Source organism: Odontesthes bonariensis, chromosome 5 (genome assembly GCF_027942865.1).
Source record: "Odontesthes bonariensis isolate fOdoBon6 chromosome 5, fOdoBon6.hap1, whole genome shotgun sequence".
NCBI lineage: Eukaryota > Metazoa > Chordata > Actinopteri > Atheriniformes > Atherinopsidae > Odontesthes > Odontesthes bonariensis.
Window position 1 is genome coordinate 18,764,832 of NC_134510.1, and position 16,967 is coordinate 18,781,798.

Below are 16,967 nucleotides of genomic sequence, written 5' to 3' on the forward strand. Positions count from 1 at the left end.
AGCAAATGTCAAGCTGAACAAAGACAGAGGTTAGTTCTTCTCAACAATACAGAACAACAGCAGCTTAAAAACTCATTGGCAAAAATAAAAGTAATTAAAAATGCCAAAAGGGAGAATGCTAATTGTTCAGTTTAGTAACATGCTGAAAATGTGAAAAAAAAGAGAGATCCATTTGGTGGGGGAGAATTGTTAGACTAATTATCTTTTTTATTTTTCAAATGATAATTATGTCAACTACTATGAGGCAAAAAAGGAGTTCAAACTAACTGAAGGAGGGAAGTTTAAGAAGTGTAATTAAGTGATTTATTTTCTAAAAATGCCATATTTCCCTTGTTAGTCTTTCATTATCTGCCTTTCATTTAGCCACCTCTACTTCCCTCTCTATTACCATCTTCCCTTTTTTCCTGCTGCCTTGTCTTGCTCACTGTGTGCGTGTGTGTGTGTGTGCGTGTGACTTCGGCTGGGCAGGTGCAACGGGCCATGTTGACAGCTTGTCCCTCCTCTCATGCCGCAGGGAAAACTGTCACCCCTGTCATTCAGGCCTATGAACACAGTGTGAAGAATGGGTATGTGTGCTCTCAGGAGACTTGTGTGTTAAGGGGGGAGAGCTGCTCTGTTAGCTTTGCCAGAAACAGCTGAATGTGAGGACACTCTCACACGTTGCTGACAGTGACTTCAGGGAGTGAAACTTTACAAGGGACGACACAGTGATGCAGCAAAGGGACAGAAGTCTGTGAGCGGAGTGGGTCTATGTAGTTTTTCAAGCTACGCACATGCAAGCACGTGAGCAGGAGCATATCATGCTGTTGTTTGATGCAAAAAAAGAGAAAACAAAGCATGCATCCATACTGTGGATCATCACTGACATTAATTACAGGAAGCACGAAGAAACAATGGCATGGGTTTGTTTGGTTATGAGCATAAAATCTTCCCATTAAACAGAAACCACTTAGAATTGAGCTTTTCAAAGGTAAAAAATTTCAGCTAAGCTGCGTGAGCCCATCATAAATGTGTCCGAGCACAACTGGAGAGATGAGGTGGAGGGAAACTGCAACTCTCTCCTCGGACTGCTTCCTGGGTTTTACTGTGCAAGGCGCATGCTAGAAAACAGCGTTGCAGTTTGTGTTGATGTATTCTTAGTCAGAAAGAAGCACAGAAACTTTAAAAAAAAAAAAGCAAATAGTTAACCATTTAACTCGCTAAACATGCTTTAGTCTTGCACATGTTAATAGCTTACTAGCCATCTTTTCAAAGGTAAGCCACCAGCTTGATTTAGGAAAAAGACAGCAAGAAAACAAACAAGAACTTGTATTCTAAAACAAAAACACATGGTTCCAACGCAGCTCAGTGGGTCACACAGTCAAAACCTAAGAGCTTGTGAGTAAAGTGTGTCTACATATGTGTGTTTGTGTGTCTCTGGTGGGGGCACTGACCCCCGACAAAGTGCCCTGCCAGCTTTCTACCCACTGGTCTTTTCAATGCTGATAGATGGGCCTTGTTCAGCACCATCTGGCTGAAGGATACCTCGCATTAATCATCACAAATACACACACATATACACGCTGCTGTCTCTTAAACATACATCCAGTAGACGAGCACAACTGTAATTCATATGAACACACGAGAGAAAGTGTCTCGTACACACCAGAGCACGGCTCGATATGCCGGGGCAAAGTGACGGAAGGGAAAACAAAGAAAGAAAACACAGCCAAGTGCTTTTGTGTTTTCAGCTTCCCTTTTCTCTCATTTGCAATCCTGAGTTAGTCGCGGGAGATTAGGAAACAAACCCAGTGAAAAAAAAAAAAAAAAAAAACAGTTTAACACATTTGAAGACATTAGCCTGAAGCTAAACAAAGCTTCACGAACCATCTCCCCAAATTCCCTTACTCTTCATTAACAAGCCTGTTCATACCAATACAAGGATGCAAGTTAAAAATAAGTGTAAAACGGCCAACGCTCTTCTCTATGTCTATACACACTCTTTATCTTTCCAATTCTGTCTGTCTGTCTGTCTGTCTGTCTGTCTGTCTGTCTGGCCTGCCCGGTGGTTTGCTGTGGGGAAGAGAGGGCCTGAAATATCTTGGTGTGTATTTGGGGAATGACACATATGTTCAAAAGAACTGGGAAGGGGTGCGAGAAAAAGTCAAGAGCCGCCTGGATAAATGGAAGTGGCTGCTCCCCCAGCTCTCCTATAGGGGGCGTGCTCTTATCGTCAACAACCTGGTGGCCTCATCGCTGTGGCATAAGCTTGCTTGTGCTGAGCCCCCGCAAGGACTACTTCGCAGCATCCAGAGGGATATGGTGGACTTTTTCTGGGACGGGCTCCACTGGGTGCCTCAGGCTGTACTCTTCTTGCCCAGGGAGGATGGAGGGCAAGGGCTCATAGATCTGGTCAGCAGGAAGGACGCATACAGACTTCAATTCATCTTGAGGCTGCTCACTGCTTCCACTGACCAGGCTTGGGGACTGTTGGCCCTTAGCATCTTGCGTGGGGCTGGTGGAATGGGTCTGGACACTGCACTGTTTCTCATGAATCCCAGGCGGCTCAACCTTGCTGGGCTGCCAGTGTTTTATCAGAGTTTATTCAAAGTGTGGAGTCTGTTTGGGCATCAATGGGTGGGGGGGCTCTCCTCAATTCACTGGCTGCTTAAGGAGCCTGTTATTTTGGGGTCACGTTTTGATGTGTCATGTAATGAACTACCTGGTCTCATGACCTTATTGTGTAGTAAACATGTTTTTCAATTGCGTGATGTTGTTTGCAAAGCTGGATGTGATCTGCAAAATGTTCAAGTGATGGCCTCCTTTCTGGGTGTGAGGTCCATCAGATATGTGACAAATTTTCTTGGGAGACTCAGTGGGCTTCTGAATTTGCAGGAGAGACAATTGCTCCGGGGGTATGGTGGTGGGTCTACTGTATGTGATGTACCTGATATGTTTCCCAATATGCTTGTTACACCTGATGTGAGTGAATGTGGCTTTGCAAGCCCTTTACTTACCTTCCCTGACTGTGATGGCATATTCGTGTACTCAGCAACTGGGAAGGTGCTGTACAGAAATATGGTCAAGGTACTGCACAAAGACACCCTGAAGGGTAGACTCGATACTGTGTGGCGGGATAAGTTGGAGCTCGCTGAGGAGAAAAAGCCTGTGTGGAGGGTGCTGTACAAGCCTCCCTTACCGAAAAGAGCTGGTGATTTGCAGTGGCGGGTCCTACATGGGGCTGTTGCCGTCAATGCTTTTAAGTCTACAATCAACCCTGGGGTTAGCAGTACCTGTCCTTTTTGCACCTGCAGGGAGACTGTTTTTCACTGTTTTTTGGACTGTCCTAGACTTGTCCCTTTGTTTTCCTTTTTGAGCATTTTGCTTTTTTCATTTGGTGTAGTTTTTTCTCACCAGGCTTTTGTTATTGGTTTTTTTTATAATCAAAGGCACAGAGCGAAATGTGAAATGTTAAATTTTGTTATTGGTGAAGCAAAGATGGCGATCTATCTAAGTAGAAAAAACAAAATCCAAGGTGGGAGTGGGGATAATGTTGTATCTATTCTGAAGAACAAGATTAGGTCCAGAATTAGTGCTGACTTTTGTTTTTTCAAGCTTACTGGGGCAATGGATTATTTTAAAGACAAATGGTGCAGTTTTGATTGTTTCTGTTCTGTGACAGACCAGGAGGATATTTTGTTTTCCCATTTTTTAAAATGACGGATTGTTTTTGGTTTTGTTTGGGCTAGTTGGTCTCTGTCAGTGTTCCTACTTTTGTGGTTCAAAATAAAGCGCTTTTAAAATTCTCTCTCTCTCTCTCTCTCTCTCTCTCTCTCTCTCTCTCTCTCTCTCTCTCTCTCTCTCTCTCTCTCTCTCTCTCTCTCTCTCTCTCTCTCTCTCTCTCTCTCTCTCTCTCTCTCTCTCTCTCTCTCTCTCTCTCTCTCTCTCTCTCTCTCTCTCTCTCTCTCTCTCTCTCTCTCTCTCTCTCTCTCTCTCTCTCTCACACACACACACAGATGAGGATGCGTTTGTAAATACATGACATCCTTACATAATCCATAAACTAAGCCAGACACCAAAGGGAATTTAATGTAAAATGAGGGACATTATTGGAGTTAATTTATTTCTATCTACGGGCTACATGGGCTTAGTACAAGATGATTTGCTTTAACATTTCCGTGGTGTGTGGACATGGGCAAGGTCAGGCCGAACTGCGAGGGCGCACGGCTGAAAGTTAGATATGTTATCATTAAATCGTATCTCACAGCTAACTGGGTTTGTAACAAAGGGAATCTAAAAAGGAATAAGACGAGCAACAATGTGGCTGCAGGTTCAGCAGCTATGAAAACTTAGAAGAAACGTGACATGTAAAATATTCATTTCTGAAGGATCTATGTGATGAACAGAGTGTAGGACGGTCAAATGTGATACGTCAGACTACCTGTTCTGAGTTAAAACTGGTACAATTGATATTTTTCTCTTATTTCCAAAGTAAGTTTCCACTATTAATACAAATGAAAACATGTCATTTCAGAAAACAAAAGGACCTTCTACTTGGTTGTCTCTTAAGGCAACTTAAACAGGTCTGAGGCTCTGACTGCAGTCATGTGACATCTTCAGCCTTTACTTTGGGATGCACATGAGCTTCTTTCCCAGCAGTGACTCACACATATTTTGATCACGCATACTATACTTTTTCCCAAAAAAGGCAAATATATTCAAACATAAACACTGATGGCTATTAAGGAGGTGGAATTCACTGCAGGAGAAATTGAAGCTAAGGGTGCGGTGACCGATCACTGATCTTTAACGGCTGATATTCTTCCAATATACTCTGATCGGTGTGTAACTAATGAGCATGTGGATACAGACCGCTGTGGCTATATTCACACGAATGATAATGTACACACAGCTCTTATTTTCCTTGCAGGAATAAACAACTGCAGCTCCCGCCAACATCACGACTAAGAGACAATGACACAGCAGAATGTTCCAGTGACATAAGTGGCAAACAATGCTGCATTGAATGTCATTTTGGCACAAATTGTCATTGTGGAATAATTACTGTTTGGTATTACATACTTATTTCAAGTTTTTCACATGCAGCCCCGATAACGAAAGCTTCACAGCTTGGTGGTTGGGGACTCCTGGCCTACATAACAACAGAATTAAACAAAGCAAAACGGAAAAGAAGAAAGAAAAAAAGCCATAAAACCCACAGGGGAATACTTTAATTCTATTGCCTCAGTATAGTCCACTGTTAACTTTGTGCGTTTGTTTTCATTTATGCAATATTCTTGGACCTTTACAGAAGCGTGCCTAAAGTCGAAAAATTCATCAAATTGGTAGGTTCACAAAAAAAATAAAAGAAGAAGAAAGATTTCAGTGAGACGGAGCAGCTTAGCAAAGCAGGTTCAATGGAGTTCACCGTCTCATAGTTTCTCAATATCTCTAAAAAGAGAACATGGTCACAAACATCAAGAATCTCATTTAGATTCTTTTTAAAAAGTGTTCTTCTTTACTAATTTCTTAAATTCACATCTTGTGTAATCTCTGTTCCAAAGGACTCACATATGCGAATGTGCATTCTGCCTTTATATGTGTGTGCGTGTGTGTGTGTGTGTGTGTGTGTGTGGGAGGCGAATGTCTGCCTAACTGAAAACGTGATCTCACTCAAATTCTTTGAATTAGTGTGTAGCAAATAACAAATGCACCTTAGCCTCTAAAGTCTGAAAAGAAAAAAAAAGAAAATATACAAAGAAACCCTAAAGCTTTGCCAAAGAAGAAGGGTTTCCATCACACCCACAATGAGCATGTTCTGTGACTGCAGGTCCCAAACTTTCCTGAATGAAGTCTTACCTCGTTTTTCATTTTCTCTTCCGGTTTATGACAAGTTCACGACAAGCACGGCTGCGTTCCCAATATTACGCATACAGCGGGCAAAAAATGACTTTACCCTTGATACAGCACAACTCTGTTAATATCTGTTTGTGATCCGCGATAGGAAGCGGCCTCTTTCACAACTTCTTTAAATAAGAAAGCAGCTCGCAATCAGTTCTTTGCACACAAGCCGCAGTCACGAGTGTCTCAACAGCTTAAGCGTGTGGGAGAAGTGGCGGGCTTGGACTGCCGTCAGATGTTGTCCTGATGACACCCAAACTCACACACAGACACATGTGGGAGCGCACATGCAGAGAAGGACACAACTGATGAGATCCATCTCTGACTTCAGATTTCAATCTTTAACAATGTAATCAGGAACAAACACTTGTGCTGCCATTATCCTCTAGAATGTTCTCAAGAGGTGTTCATCTTGAGGAAACTCACCACAGCCAAAAATACAACATCACGGTACTGACCTTTAACAACTGCTTCCTGATGTTAAACTAAGGCTTCTGGTCTAGGGGTTAATGATGCCAAATACTCTCAGCAGATAGCGATGAGATAAACTAAAGAAGACGGAGTTCTCCAGGAACAGACACGGGTAAATCTTACCTTGTGGTCATAAGGGTTGTAGGAGTGGAAGAGTTGGGAGAGCTCTTTAGTCCTCTGCTTCTTCTGCAGACAGTGAAAACAAAGAGAAGACAACGGTGAGTTTCAAAACCGCACACGAGTGACAACGTTAAAAAGAGCAAAAAAGAGAGCACTTGATTATCTACGCAGTATCTATCTAGTTTTATGTCAACAGAGATGTTTCCTTCCTGTGGCATTCTGCAGTTTCAGAGAACATCTCTGAATTTCCTCATCCTCCTTTATTTGCTCTGGATGTTGGAACCTTAGATAGACATCATTTCATTTTTGCTCGTCATCTGACTTATGGCTTCTCAGCATCTCCTCATCCTCCTCTGCTTCCCTCATAAATTAAAAGAAGACATATGGCATTCATATGGACTTCCAGTACAGCTTCACTCACAAACTTAATGGGCGACTTTAAAAAAGAAAAAGAAAAAAGAAAAAGCACCATGGCTGACAGCTGTGCCTGAAGTATTTCATTAAATCTTTGCTTTGAACACTGGGAATACATTTTATTTGTTCTCCAGCTGTGGCTGGAAGTTCTAGCTCCGACTTGGCATGTCCGTAATTTGCAGTGCGATGCACGAGCGCGAGACATGACTGTTTGCTGTGTGGCAGTTGTTAATGCAATCAGTTACATGAGGGTGATTCAGTTACAGAGAGCGCTAATTAGCTTACTGATTAGACCGTGTCTGGTTAAAGGGGGAAGATATATGAATATATCGCTGTCGCTAAGGGGAGTGTAAATTCATTGTTTTTCTCCTTACATATCATTCCCTCTGTCTTGGCCGGAGCTTGTATGCATATGGCTGGATTCTGTGCCCTTAGGCCAAGATCTGCACATGGTGAAGAGATGACCCGTGTGTCTCTGCTTTTCCCACAAAGAGATCATTATAGCTTGACAGGCATATGCAGCCTAAGGATAGGTGAAGACGGATTACTTGATGAACTTGACAATCTATCAAGACATACAGCATGTGTAGTCAAGAGCACAAAGATAGACAGACAAAAAACGATAGAGGACAGAAGGAGAAGTCAAGTAAAAGGGGCGGAATGACGTGTGAAATTAAGATGCGAGCGTATAACTGTGTGAAGGTGGGGATTTTTGTCCACGTTCTCTTTTTAAATTGTAGTCATTCTCTCTCTCTGAAGCCCATCTTTTACTGAACCGATAACAGCTTGTTGCTCTAAGCTGTATTGTTCCTATCTATCTATGTGTCACTTTTCTTTTTTTTTTCCTTTTGCTTCCATACGGTACGTTTCTGCCCATCTCTAACTTGGTCTCTGTTCACTCAAGGCTCTTCTGATCCACACAATCCTGTAATCATTGGCCTTGTCCTTCTACCATCATCTCATTCTTGTTTTCACATTATTCCCTCTTTCTTCTGTTGCCAGAGGGCCCTCTACAATCTCCAAATCCCCTTTCCATGTGTCCCTCAGTGCTCTCCCTCTATCTCTTGTTCTCTTTGTTTCCTCCAGAGGAAGAAAAACTCACTAATCATTCAGTCTCTACTGTCTCAGCCATCCTCCCCTTTATGGCTTTGTCCCTCCACAGTTTTTCTGCTCTCTGTTCTTCTTGTTTTTAGCTTGGAGCACCTTGAACGTGAGCAATACTTCCACCATTACTCTTCCACACCATCCTCCTTCCTCCCACCACCCTTTCATGACTTCCACCATCACTCTGCAATCTGAGATGCTTAACTGCATCGATAAGATAGCTGTTACTACGGGTGAGGATTTCTCAGCCTCAAGGTGAAACTAGTGCTCGCACATCTGCATACGTTTCTACACAAGCATATTACCACCTGTGCACACAATGATGATGACAAATACAAAATCAAGTGCTTCCAAATATGCAGTACACTGCAGCCTCCACGGATTCTTCCCCGAAATATGGTGTTTGTTTGTAGCAATCTTGGCTTTTTGGAGCCAGAAGTGACCATATATAGTTAAGTGGCAGAAACCTGATTATTTGAAATCTGATTTACAGCCCCAATTCCACAAAGGTTGGGGTGCAGTGTAAAATGCAAATAAAAATTATAGGCAAATTATTACATTCTGTTGTTTTGTTTTATTTCATCATGCACGGCATCCCAACATTGGAAATTATGTTAAAACTAGTAAAGTTTCTTATTTTGTGACAGTAAGACTGTCCTCCAGTGAGCGAGAGATAAAAATATTTGTTCAGAACCCGAATGGATAGACCACACACAGAATTCATATCAGAGACTGTTATTATGTTATTACGTCATTTTAGTCTGCCCTTCTTTAGTTATCGTTTTATACTCTTTTATGTTACACCAGAGGACTAACTGGAGGAGGCGTCAAACACAATTTCATTTTTAAGTGGAGCATAAAAGTGGCAAATAAAGGAATTTGAAACTGAAAATATAGTATTCGTCAACATCCCTTTAATTTCACAGTATTTCCATTGAAAAGCTGCTTGATCTGAACAAAACGCCTTCCACTTGCAAATATACGGCATCTGCATAAAAACCATACAAAAGGCTCCGCACACAGAGCATGGTATTGTTTGTGTATGCGTGTGTTTGTGGGTGTGTGTGTATGTATGGTTAGTCAGCTAGAGAAGTTAATCTTGCATGGTGTGACAATCCAGCGATGGAAAGCTACTGTATGTGCATGTCTGTGGACCTGTCACCGTGGTGATGATGAACAATGGTTATCATCACAATGTCCAGCTGTTGTTGTTGCCAGAGACAGATGCCGCATCTAATGGGAATTGACATTACATGCATACAGACGCTTGTATTCATACGCAGATTCCAATAAGGGAGCAGTGTCGACAGAGCCGAGCACTGTGTGAAAACCACTCTTACAGGGATACCTGCACTCTGAAAAGGAGTTACCGTGACAACAGTAAGCTATGTGAAAGTTAATTGATAACAAAGGGATATTTCCTTTTTTTTTGTAGGGTTGAGTCAAGCACGTATGAGCAGTTGGTGTTTAACCAGCCTTTCACAGCAGTTAGGGCGACTCAGTTTGGAGATTCAGGAAACTGATGGAGGAGCTTAATAACAGCTACTGTTTAAAAGCGAAGGTCTAAAAAAAACAAAAACAAACAAACAAAAAAACCTACTCAAACCTAAAAAAAAAAGAAAAATAGAATGGTTAGAGTAAATACTGCACCCTATACTAAATTTCAGACCCTGTCACTTTTGCATAAGACAGTCGTTCACTTGCTCCACATCATTTCTGTGCATTGGTTGCACAATGTGCCCTCCAGCTGAGTGCATCAGAGGCTGTGGCAGACCTGTTGGGTAGCTCAGTGCTAGGCATTAACTTGGCAAAGATTTAAAAGATGGCCAGAGTGTGTGGTATTCCAGGCCTTTTCGCTCATTTTCACTGACTTGGAGTTGGTATTTTAGGATCAGACTAGCGAAACTCGTTCGGAAGCCACCAAGAATGCGAAGACGTTGAACGACGAAGATGTTCGTTGGCTGAGAAAAGAGTGATTTGTTGTAAAAGGGATGCTGTTTAAAATATACAAAAACAGGCACATGAAGTGCATGAGGTTTGAATTGTATTAGATGAAATTTCCCTCCTCTGAGACCTCTATTCTGAGTAGCTCATTAGAATTCCTCCCTGATTCTTCTAAATGAGCACCCTGACTGCTGTCCATTGCAGGTTAGGCACCTGCTCCTGGATATTTCACACAATACCGCTTAACCTTATCTGTGCATAATCTGCGTGGCTTACTCCAGGCATCAGAAAGTGAGAGTGAACTAATTAGAACCAGTTTCTGTTAACTATTCTATCTTTAAATAACAGCTTCAAAATCATCACAGTAGTACACTCTCACTTATAGCGGGAAGAATGGCCGTCTGCATATGAAAGGCCTGTTCTCTGAAGCTGAGTGGGTACAGTCTCCCCTGAGAAGTGACTTTAACGCACTACATCCTGCACATTTTTTTCCACACGATTTTTGTCTCACTGGAAGAAGAACATAACTTGGTATTTACAGTAAGGATATCGCCTAAATGCTGGTTAACACCAGCAATTAAACTGAGAGAAAAAAAAAAAAAGAAATCATGGCAGAAGAGAAAAGACTAAAGAAGGCTTTGATCAAAATAAAAATTAAAAAAGAGGAAAAGAAAGCAAGACCGTGACTGTGAAAGAGTCGCTCTCAGACTTGCTTTTAATCAGTGGTAAAAGCTTTTGGACACAAAAGGTTGCCAGACAGATGCGGGACTTGGCTTTATACAGGTGCATACACAAACGTATATGAAATTGGTGTTTAAAATGCTCATTCCGCTGTATGCTTTGTTAACACTCTGAAGCATCAATTAAATTCACCTTCAGCCATCAGTAAATAACTACTAGAGGTATTTTGTTTTCACACCCTGTCGCAGTCAGTCGCTGCAGCTCTTTTAGACTCTTTCTTTAATGAACAGCACGCAGATGTAGAAGAGAGGGCGAAATCACTTCAAGGGTTCAAGCAAAACTTGTGATCACTCAAATACAACGTGCTATCACTTCCATTATTAGTGGACTTGGCGCTCATTAATCAAGTGCAAACCTTAGAGGCACGAGACTACAACTTAACCATTAACTCAACCTTAATACCTGTTAGACTGCCTTTTACCACGTCTTATTGTCTCTCCTGATACGTGTGAAGGTGTTTTGTCTCGAATGCCGACGGAAAGGAAAAAGCATGAAGAAAGTTGTCGGAGTGTGTGTGTGTGTGTGTGTGTGCATGCGTTTGTTTGCCTGATCAGGCGTAGATAAATTATTGTGAAGGAAGAAGATGGGGCTACTAGTGGCTGGCCAGCTGTTTAACTTTGACAGCTGCTGCACTGGTGCCTCATGGGTAATGGAGTTCTTAACCAATTACAACCTGGGGAAATTAAAAACACTGTCCCGCTAGAGCAGCTAATCTCCCACTCTATCACTTATTCTTTTTTTTCCCTCTCTTTCCCTCCTGCAGCTGCTCTTTCTGAATGCATCCTTACAAGAAAAAAAAAAAAAAAGACATCCAGACACACACATACACACACACAGCCGCCATTCACCAAGTCCATTTATCAAAGCTAAATTCTAGTCACTTGGGGATGATTATGGAGATCCAAGCTAATAACACTCACATCCCTTTATTCTCAACACGCTCCCTTTTCTCTTCCTCCATCCCTGTGGTCTCCCTTTTTTTTTTTCTGCTTTTCCATCTGCGTCTACTCTCCCATACATCCAGCCTTTTCTCATAAATCATTTATTATAGCAGGTAATACGTCAGACCTACAAACACCACAAAACACCTGGACTTCATAGCAGGTGGATGCGCGTGTTTTATTTATGTATTTATTTTCCTCTCATTGGCTAAACGCTTGTGCGTTTTCGGTTGTCAAACGGGTTTTGTGATGGTTTTGCTGCAGCTGAAAGAGTTTTATGTTACTGGCTGTTATCAGATTAATGATACCAATATCCCCAATCACAGAGAACAGCATATTCTCGCAGTAATACAGTAAGATTTTCTGTCACCAGCCACCCAGTGTTTGAAGTTGCAAACTTCTCATTTATGAAAAACAAGGCGTTTCATCGCAGTGGAATAACTCTTATAGCCACAGTTTTGTGTTGAAGGTATCCTGTGGCATGTTCCTAAAGCATAACAAATATATTAACATAATATTTTGCCATGATGAATGAAGTAACCCAGTAAGAATTTCCTTTCTTTAATGTGAAACAGTCTAATCATAAAAAGTGACCTCATGGAGGCCTTTCCGAAGCACTTTTTCTGGATATTGTTTAAAATGTCACGAGGTTGAGAGAAAATGCTGGGAGAAACATGTAAGCGCTCAGAAAAGGACATCCATGCTTTACAAAAACTAAAAAAAATATGAAGTGCTTTGTCAAATGCATTTTTAAAACGGTGACAGGGGCTTTATGAAATTAATTACACTCATTAAATAAAAGGTACATCACAAAAATGAACAACGCTATCGCAGGTTCTTCACATTTGCTGCTTGCATTCACTCTCATGTCCTAATACTTGTCGACATAAATCCCAGATAGTAAGTTGACTATATGAAAAAATAATCAGGAGTTGCTCTGATAGTTGCAGAGAGAAAATGTTGCAAAGAAGGATCTCCTTTTCCTAAAGTGTTTCCTAAGCTAAAGAGCATACTTAAGAGAATTGAGAGACTTCTTCCCTGAGCATTTAGAATATTTAAGAAGCTGTTATCATGGCTGCCATGGCTATGATACTTTGGGGCCATTGCACTCAGGATCCTTTCCGAAGTTAAACAGAACATTTGACCAGACCTAATGGTTTTGTGAGTGCAGGAGAAATAGTTAAAGGGAAAGATCATTTCTCACAAATCAAGGAAAAGGGAACTTAGGGTTTTCTCTTTGTGTTGGTACACAACCAACAAGTTCAAAAAAGAAATAAAAATACAGTTTCAGTTGCTTGATCTGATCATAAATCTGATCATCTGTCACTTTTTAAAACATTTTTTTTCTAATACTGTTGTTAACTGTCAAATCTGAGTCTCATATAGATTCCAATTGCAGAACATCACAACACAACCTGCAACCTGTCGAAGGTCATGGGGCACCACTAAATTCCCCATTACGGACTCATCTCTTCATACAATTCCTTTTGTCCTTCCTTATTATCTCCATCTGTCTTAGCTGCATCCTTTCTTTTTATCCTCTCTTCCCGTCGCGGGCCTCTGCTTATTCCTCATAGTTCTCAATCCATCCCTCCTGTGGCTATTCAACACAGTTGTGTTCCAGACAAACCATCTGGTGCACTTTATTAATGACTGACCCTACATGGGTTAGACGTCACCTAGCTGCCACCCCTCTCTGCGTGTCCATGTGTGTGTGGAAAAACAGGTGCACGCTGACTGATGAAGTGAAGTCGTGGGCACTTTAACCGCTCAAGCAGGTGTACTGTGTACAGGAAGCATGAAAATATTATTCTGACTCTCTAACCTTTTATTGTTCTCTGTAAAGCACAAATATATTCATAATTGGATCTTTTGTTGCCCGGGCATTTCAGATCATTTGGAATGACTTCACAACGCTTACTAAATGAGTTCATGCACACTCGTAAATCTAGTTACAAAGGCAAGTTAATATGTGAAGGGAAAAAAAAGGTGATCTAACAATTACAGGTCTTAAAAAAAACTCAGTTATATGCAAGAGGCTGACTGAAGAAGCCGTGGAAAGATTTGTGCTGACATGCAAACAGTAGCAATAAAAGTCACATGAGAATGATGGAAGACAGAAAGAAGAGGGGAAGAAAGGAAGCAGCAATGTGGCCGTCTGGGGAATGATTCCTCTAAGACATACTCCGGTTCTCCTCAGACATTCAAGGCAGGAAAGAGAGAGGAGGGAAAAAAGAGAATGACTTATGAAGACACTACTTGAAAGAGATGTGTCAACACTTTGATGGTAAAGAGTGAGGGCACGCAGATGCAAGAGCAGATATACAGTGCGGGCTACAGCATTTGTAGGAGGTTAAACGACAGATATAAAAAGGTCAGGGAAGTCAATCTTAAACACAAGTAGCATGTGCGCCGTGAATAATGCCCGAATAATACGAGACGTGTTGCAGAGCGTTGCACGATATTATTGAACATCTTTGGAAACAGGTGACGTAATACAATGGAATAAGCGTAAAGATGTTGAGGAAAGAAAGTGGCAAAAGAAAACTGCAAATGTTTCTGCTTTAAGTTATCGAGTGGAGGGGGGGCATCTTTCTGCTAATGAATTCTCTGTGGAGCCAAATTGGAAACAAGGAGATCTCTGAGAACAATGTGTATGTTTAACTATGGATCAGCCCTATATCCAACTATACGGCCGAAAAAGAACATTATTTTCTCGTGATGTTTATGGGTTTATTTACTTAGTGATTTTATCTAATTACTATGGCTAGGCAGAAAATAAAAAAAGAAATTGAATAAAACAACGGTACTGCTTATGGTAATATGTTGAGTCTTAGTTGGTTTCTTTCTCTATCTCACACACCTTTGTGAATATTTATAGCTTCCTCAGCCAATATTTTTTTCTCATTTGGCAGGAGATTAATGGGGAGAAAAAAAAAGCTAGATGGCATTATACAGCTATGTGGCATTTGTAGATGGTAATTATATAGATAACAAAAAGAGGTTCAAGTGAAACACCAAACAATACGTAAGTGCCTCAGTATGCAGTTATCTTACTAAAGTCGCTACTCAACAACAATCAATCCAATAATAAATGCTGAGGATAACTGTTCATTTCTGGAAATACTGTAATAGTAAAACTCAGTTTATGAGCATATTGGCTGGAGTAACAGAAGATGATCTAATCAGTCTGTTCATTCCTCTGTAGTGCTGCGTTCATGTGGTAAACATCATGAACAAATTTGGATTTTTTTTTCTTAACACGAGCTCCATAAGTGTGTGTCTCTGGATATCTGTCAACCTCTGATTTATATGTGTGTGAACTTACAGTCTTTGCACAGATGTTCAATATATCAGCACCTTTAACCAAGCTTGTACTTGCTCGCTCATGCATTGTTAACGCACTGTGACCTGATGAAACGTGTGCTTTTACTGTGAAACGATGTCCCCGAGACAATAGTGAAAAATAAAAAGCAGTTTTTTTTTCTTTTTCTGTTTTCATGTTTACAGTTTCTTCAGACACTGAGAAATAAAAATATTAAAGCTTTTGATACATATTAATAATTTCATGTTTCAAGATGGAAACCTTATGTCTCATAGTAAAACATTCTGTTCCTTCTTCAGAGTCAAATATACATCACTTTGTAATCTTCTAGATTTGGCCTGTTATTGACAGTCTTGCAAAAACAGGACAGAACATTTTGGTCTTGAAGAGCATCTAAACCTGTTGTTGTTCGTGCATTCAGTAATATGATAGACCAAAGTCCCTTTTCTGACATGTACCTATTAATCAGTTTATCATAAAAATCTATTTTTTTTCCCCTAAATGACCATTTTTGTACAAGCTGTTTTTTACTCCCAAATCACAGGTAGCTCATCAAGTAGCACATTGATGAAGTTACCAATCAGTGGTTACTGTCCACATGTCTAAAATATCACTCAATAAGTCGAAAGCAACACACTCACTCAGTGAAATTAACTGATCTATTCACACATTCTGTGATTTTACAGAGCTATTACCAGGTAGCTGGTGGGTTAAACTATGCAATAAGCCAAGGCCAAATATTGCAGGCATTTGCACTCATGTTCAGTCCACCAGGAAAATTTCAGTGCTGCCAGACAATCTTTTCAAACCTCTTGGTAAACATTTTTGCAACAATTGAAACTCCACTTAAAAGAGATGTAGCAATACATGATTGTTGAAGAGTGCAGAGGCGAGGAGAGTTAAGAAAAAAGATGAAATCATAGTAACTGAAAAGATTTCTCATAAGCCTGAAGTTTGAGAAAACTGACGATGTGACTGGCAGCCTAATCGACACATCAGGACTTGGGAATGCAGATAGATATTGCAGTTTCCATAGTTAAAAGGCATGTTTACCCACTGAAATACCTGATTCAAAAAGGAAAGCTAATTTTGTTTATATAACTGGAATATAACTAGACCTTTTAACTAGGGCTGGGCAACGATAAAAAATTTTAATCTAATTAATTACATGATTTCCCTGATTAATCACGATTAATCGCATTTGTACGCAAAATCCAAAAATTAATTCAAAAGTAGTGTATAGCTTTTAGCATTTAGTTTTATTTTAAATGTGCTGCCATATGAATGAAAGTGCCATAACATTTGTTGTGCAAACACACTTTTAACATCAGCATTTTTTTGTAGTTTTTATGTAGATGCCTCTTTCCACTGTCTGCTTCGTTGAATGACTTGCTGGTATCAATTGTGTGTTTTGCCTTTAAGTGATATTTTAGACTGGAACTACTACGGTGATAAGACAATTCAACTTGGCAGTGTTTACAGATGACTTTGGTTCTGTCGACTCCGCCGTCTGGAAGAACTTTAAAATGAAAATGGCAGAGTAAAAGTTCCATACCCTTCTCTATGTTTGGCGGATCCGCCGATTACTTTCTTTTCCGGTTCCGCAGCAGACAGCAACAGAGCAATTGTCCTCGCTGCAGCTAGCCCCGGTTCGAGTTCTGCATCGGACGGCCCTGTGCTGCGTGTTGTTCCCCCGCTCTCGGTCCATTTATTATTATTATTAATTAAAAAAAATAAAATAAAATAATTCTAAAATGTAAAATATATATATATATATATATATATATATATATATATATATAATTTAAATAAATAAATAAAACCTGCATTAATGCGCGATAAAATATTTATCAACGTTAAATAATTAACGAGTTAACGCGATAATAACGAGTCAACTCGCCCAACCCTACTTTGAACACATCATTTGCATCTCCTTGTTAACCCATCGCTGTTCCTCTTTAGTTAATCTCCCAAACCAGACCCGCATCGGTGTGTGCTGGCTTTTTCACCAGTGAGGCGACAAGCAG

The 16,967-nt window shown here is 40.5% G+C and overlaps 1 protein-coding gene across 1 annotated transcript in view; it reads right to left on the minus strand.

Moving 5' to 3' along the window:
* cdkal1 (CDK5 regulatory subunit associated protein 1-like 1) overlaps positions 1 to 16,967 on the minus strand; it is a 224,029-nt gene that overhangs the window by 53,890 nt on the left and 153,172 nt on the right. The window contains exon 12 of the mRNA XM_075465108.1: positions 6,475 to 6,537. Within this exon, the coding sequence (XP_075321223.1) occupies positions 6,475 to 6,537 (63 nt within the window). The remainder of the gene's footprint in view (positions 1 to 6,474; positions 6,538 to 16,967) is intronic.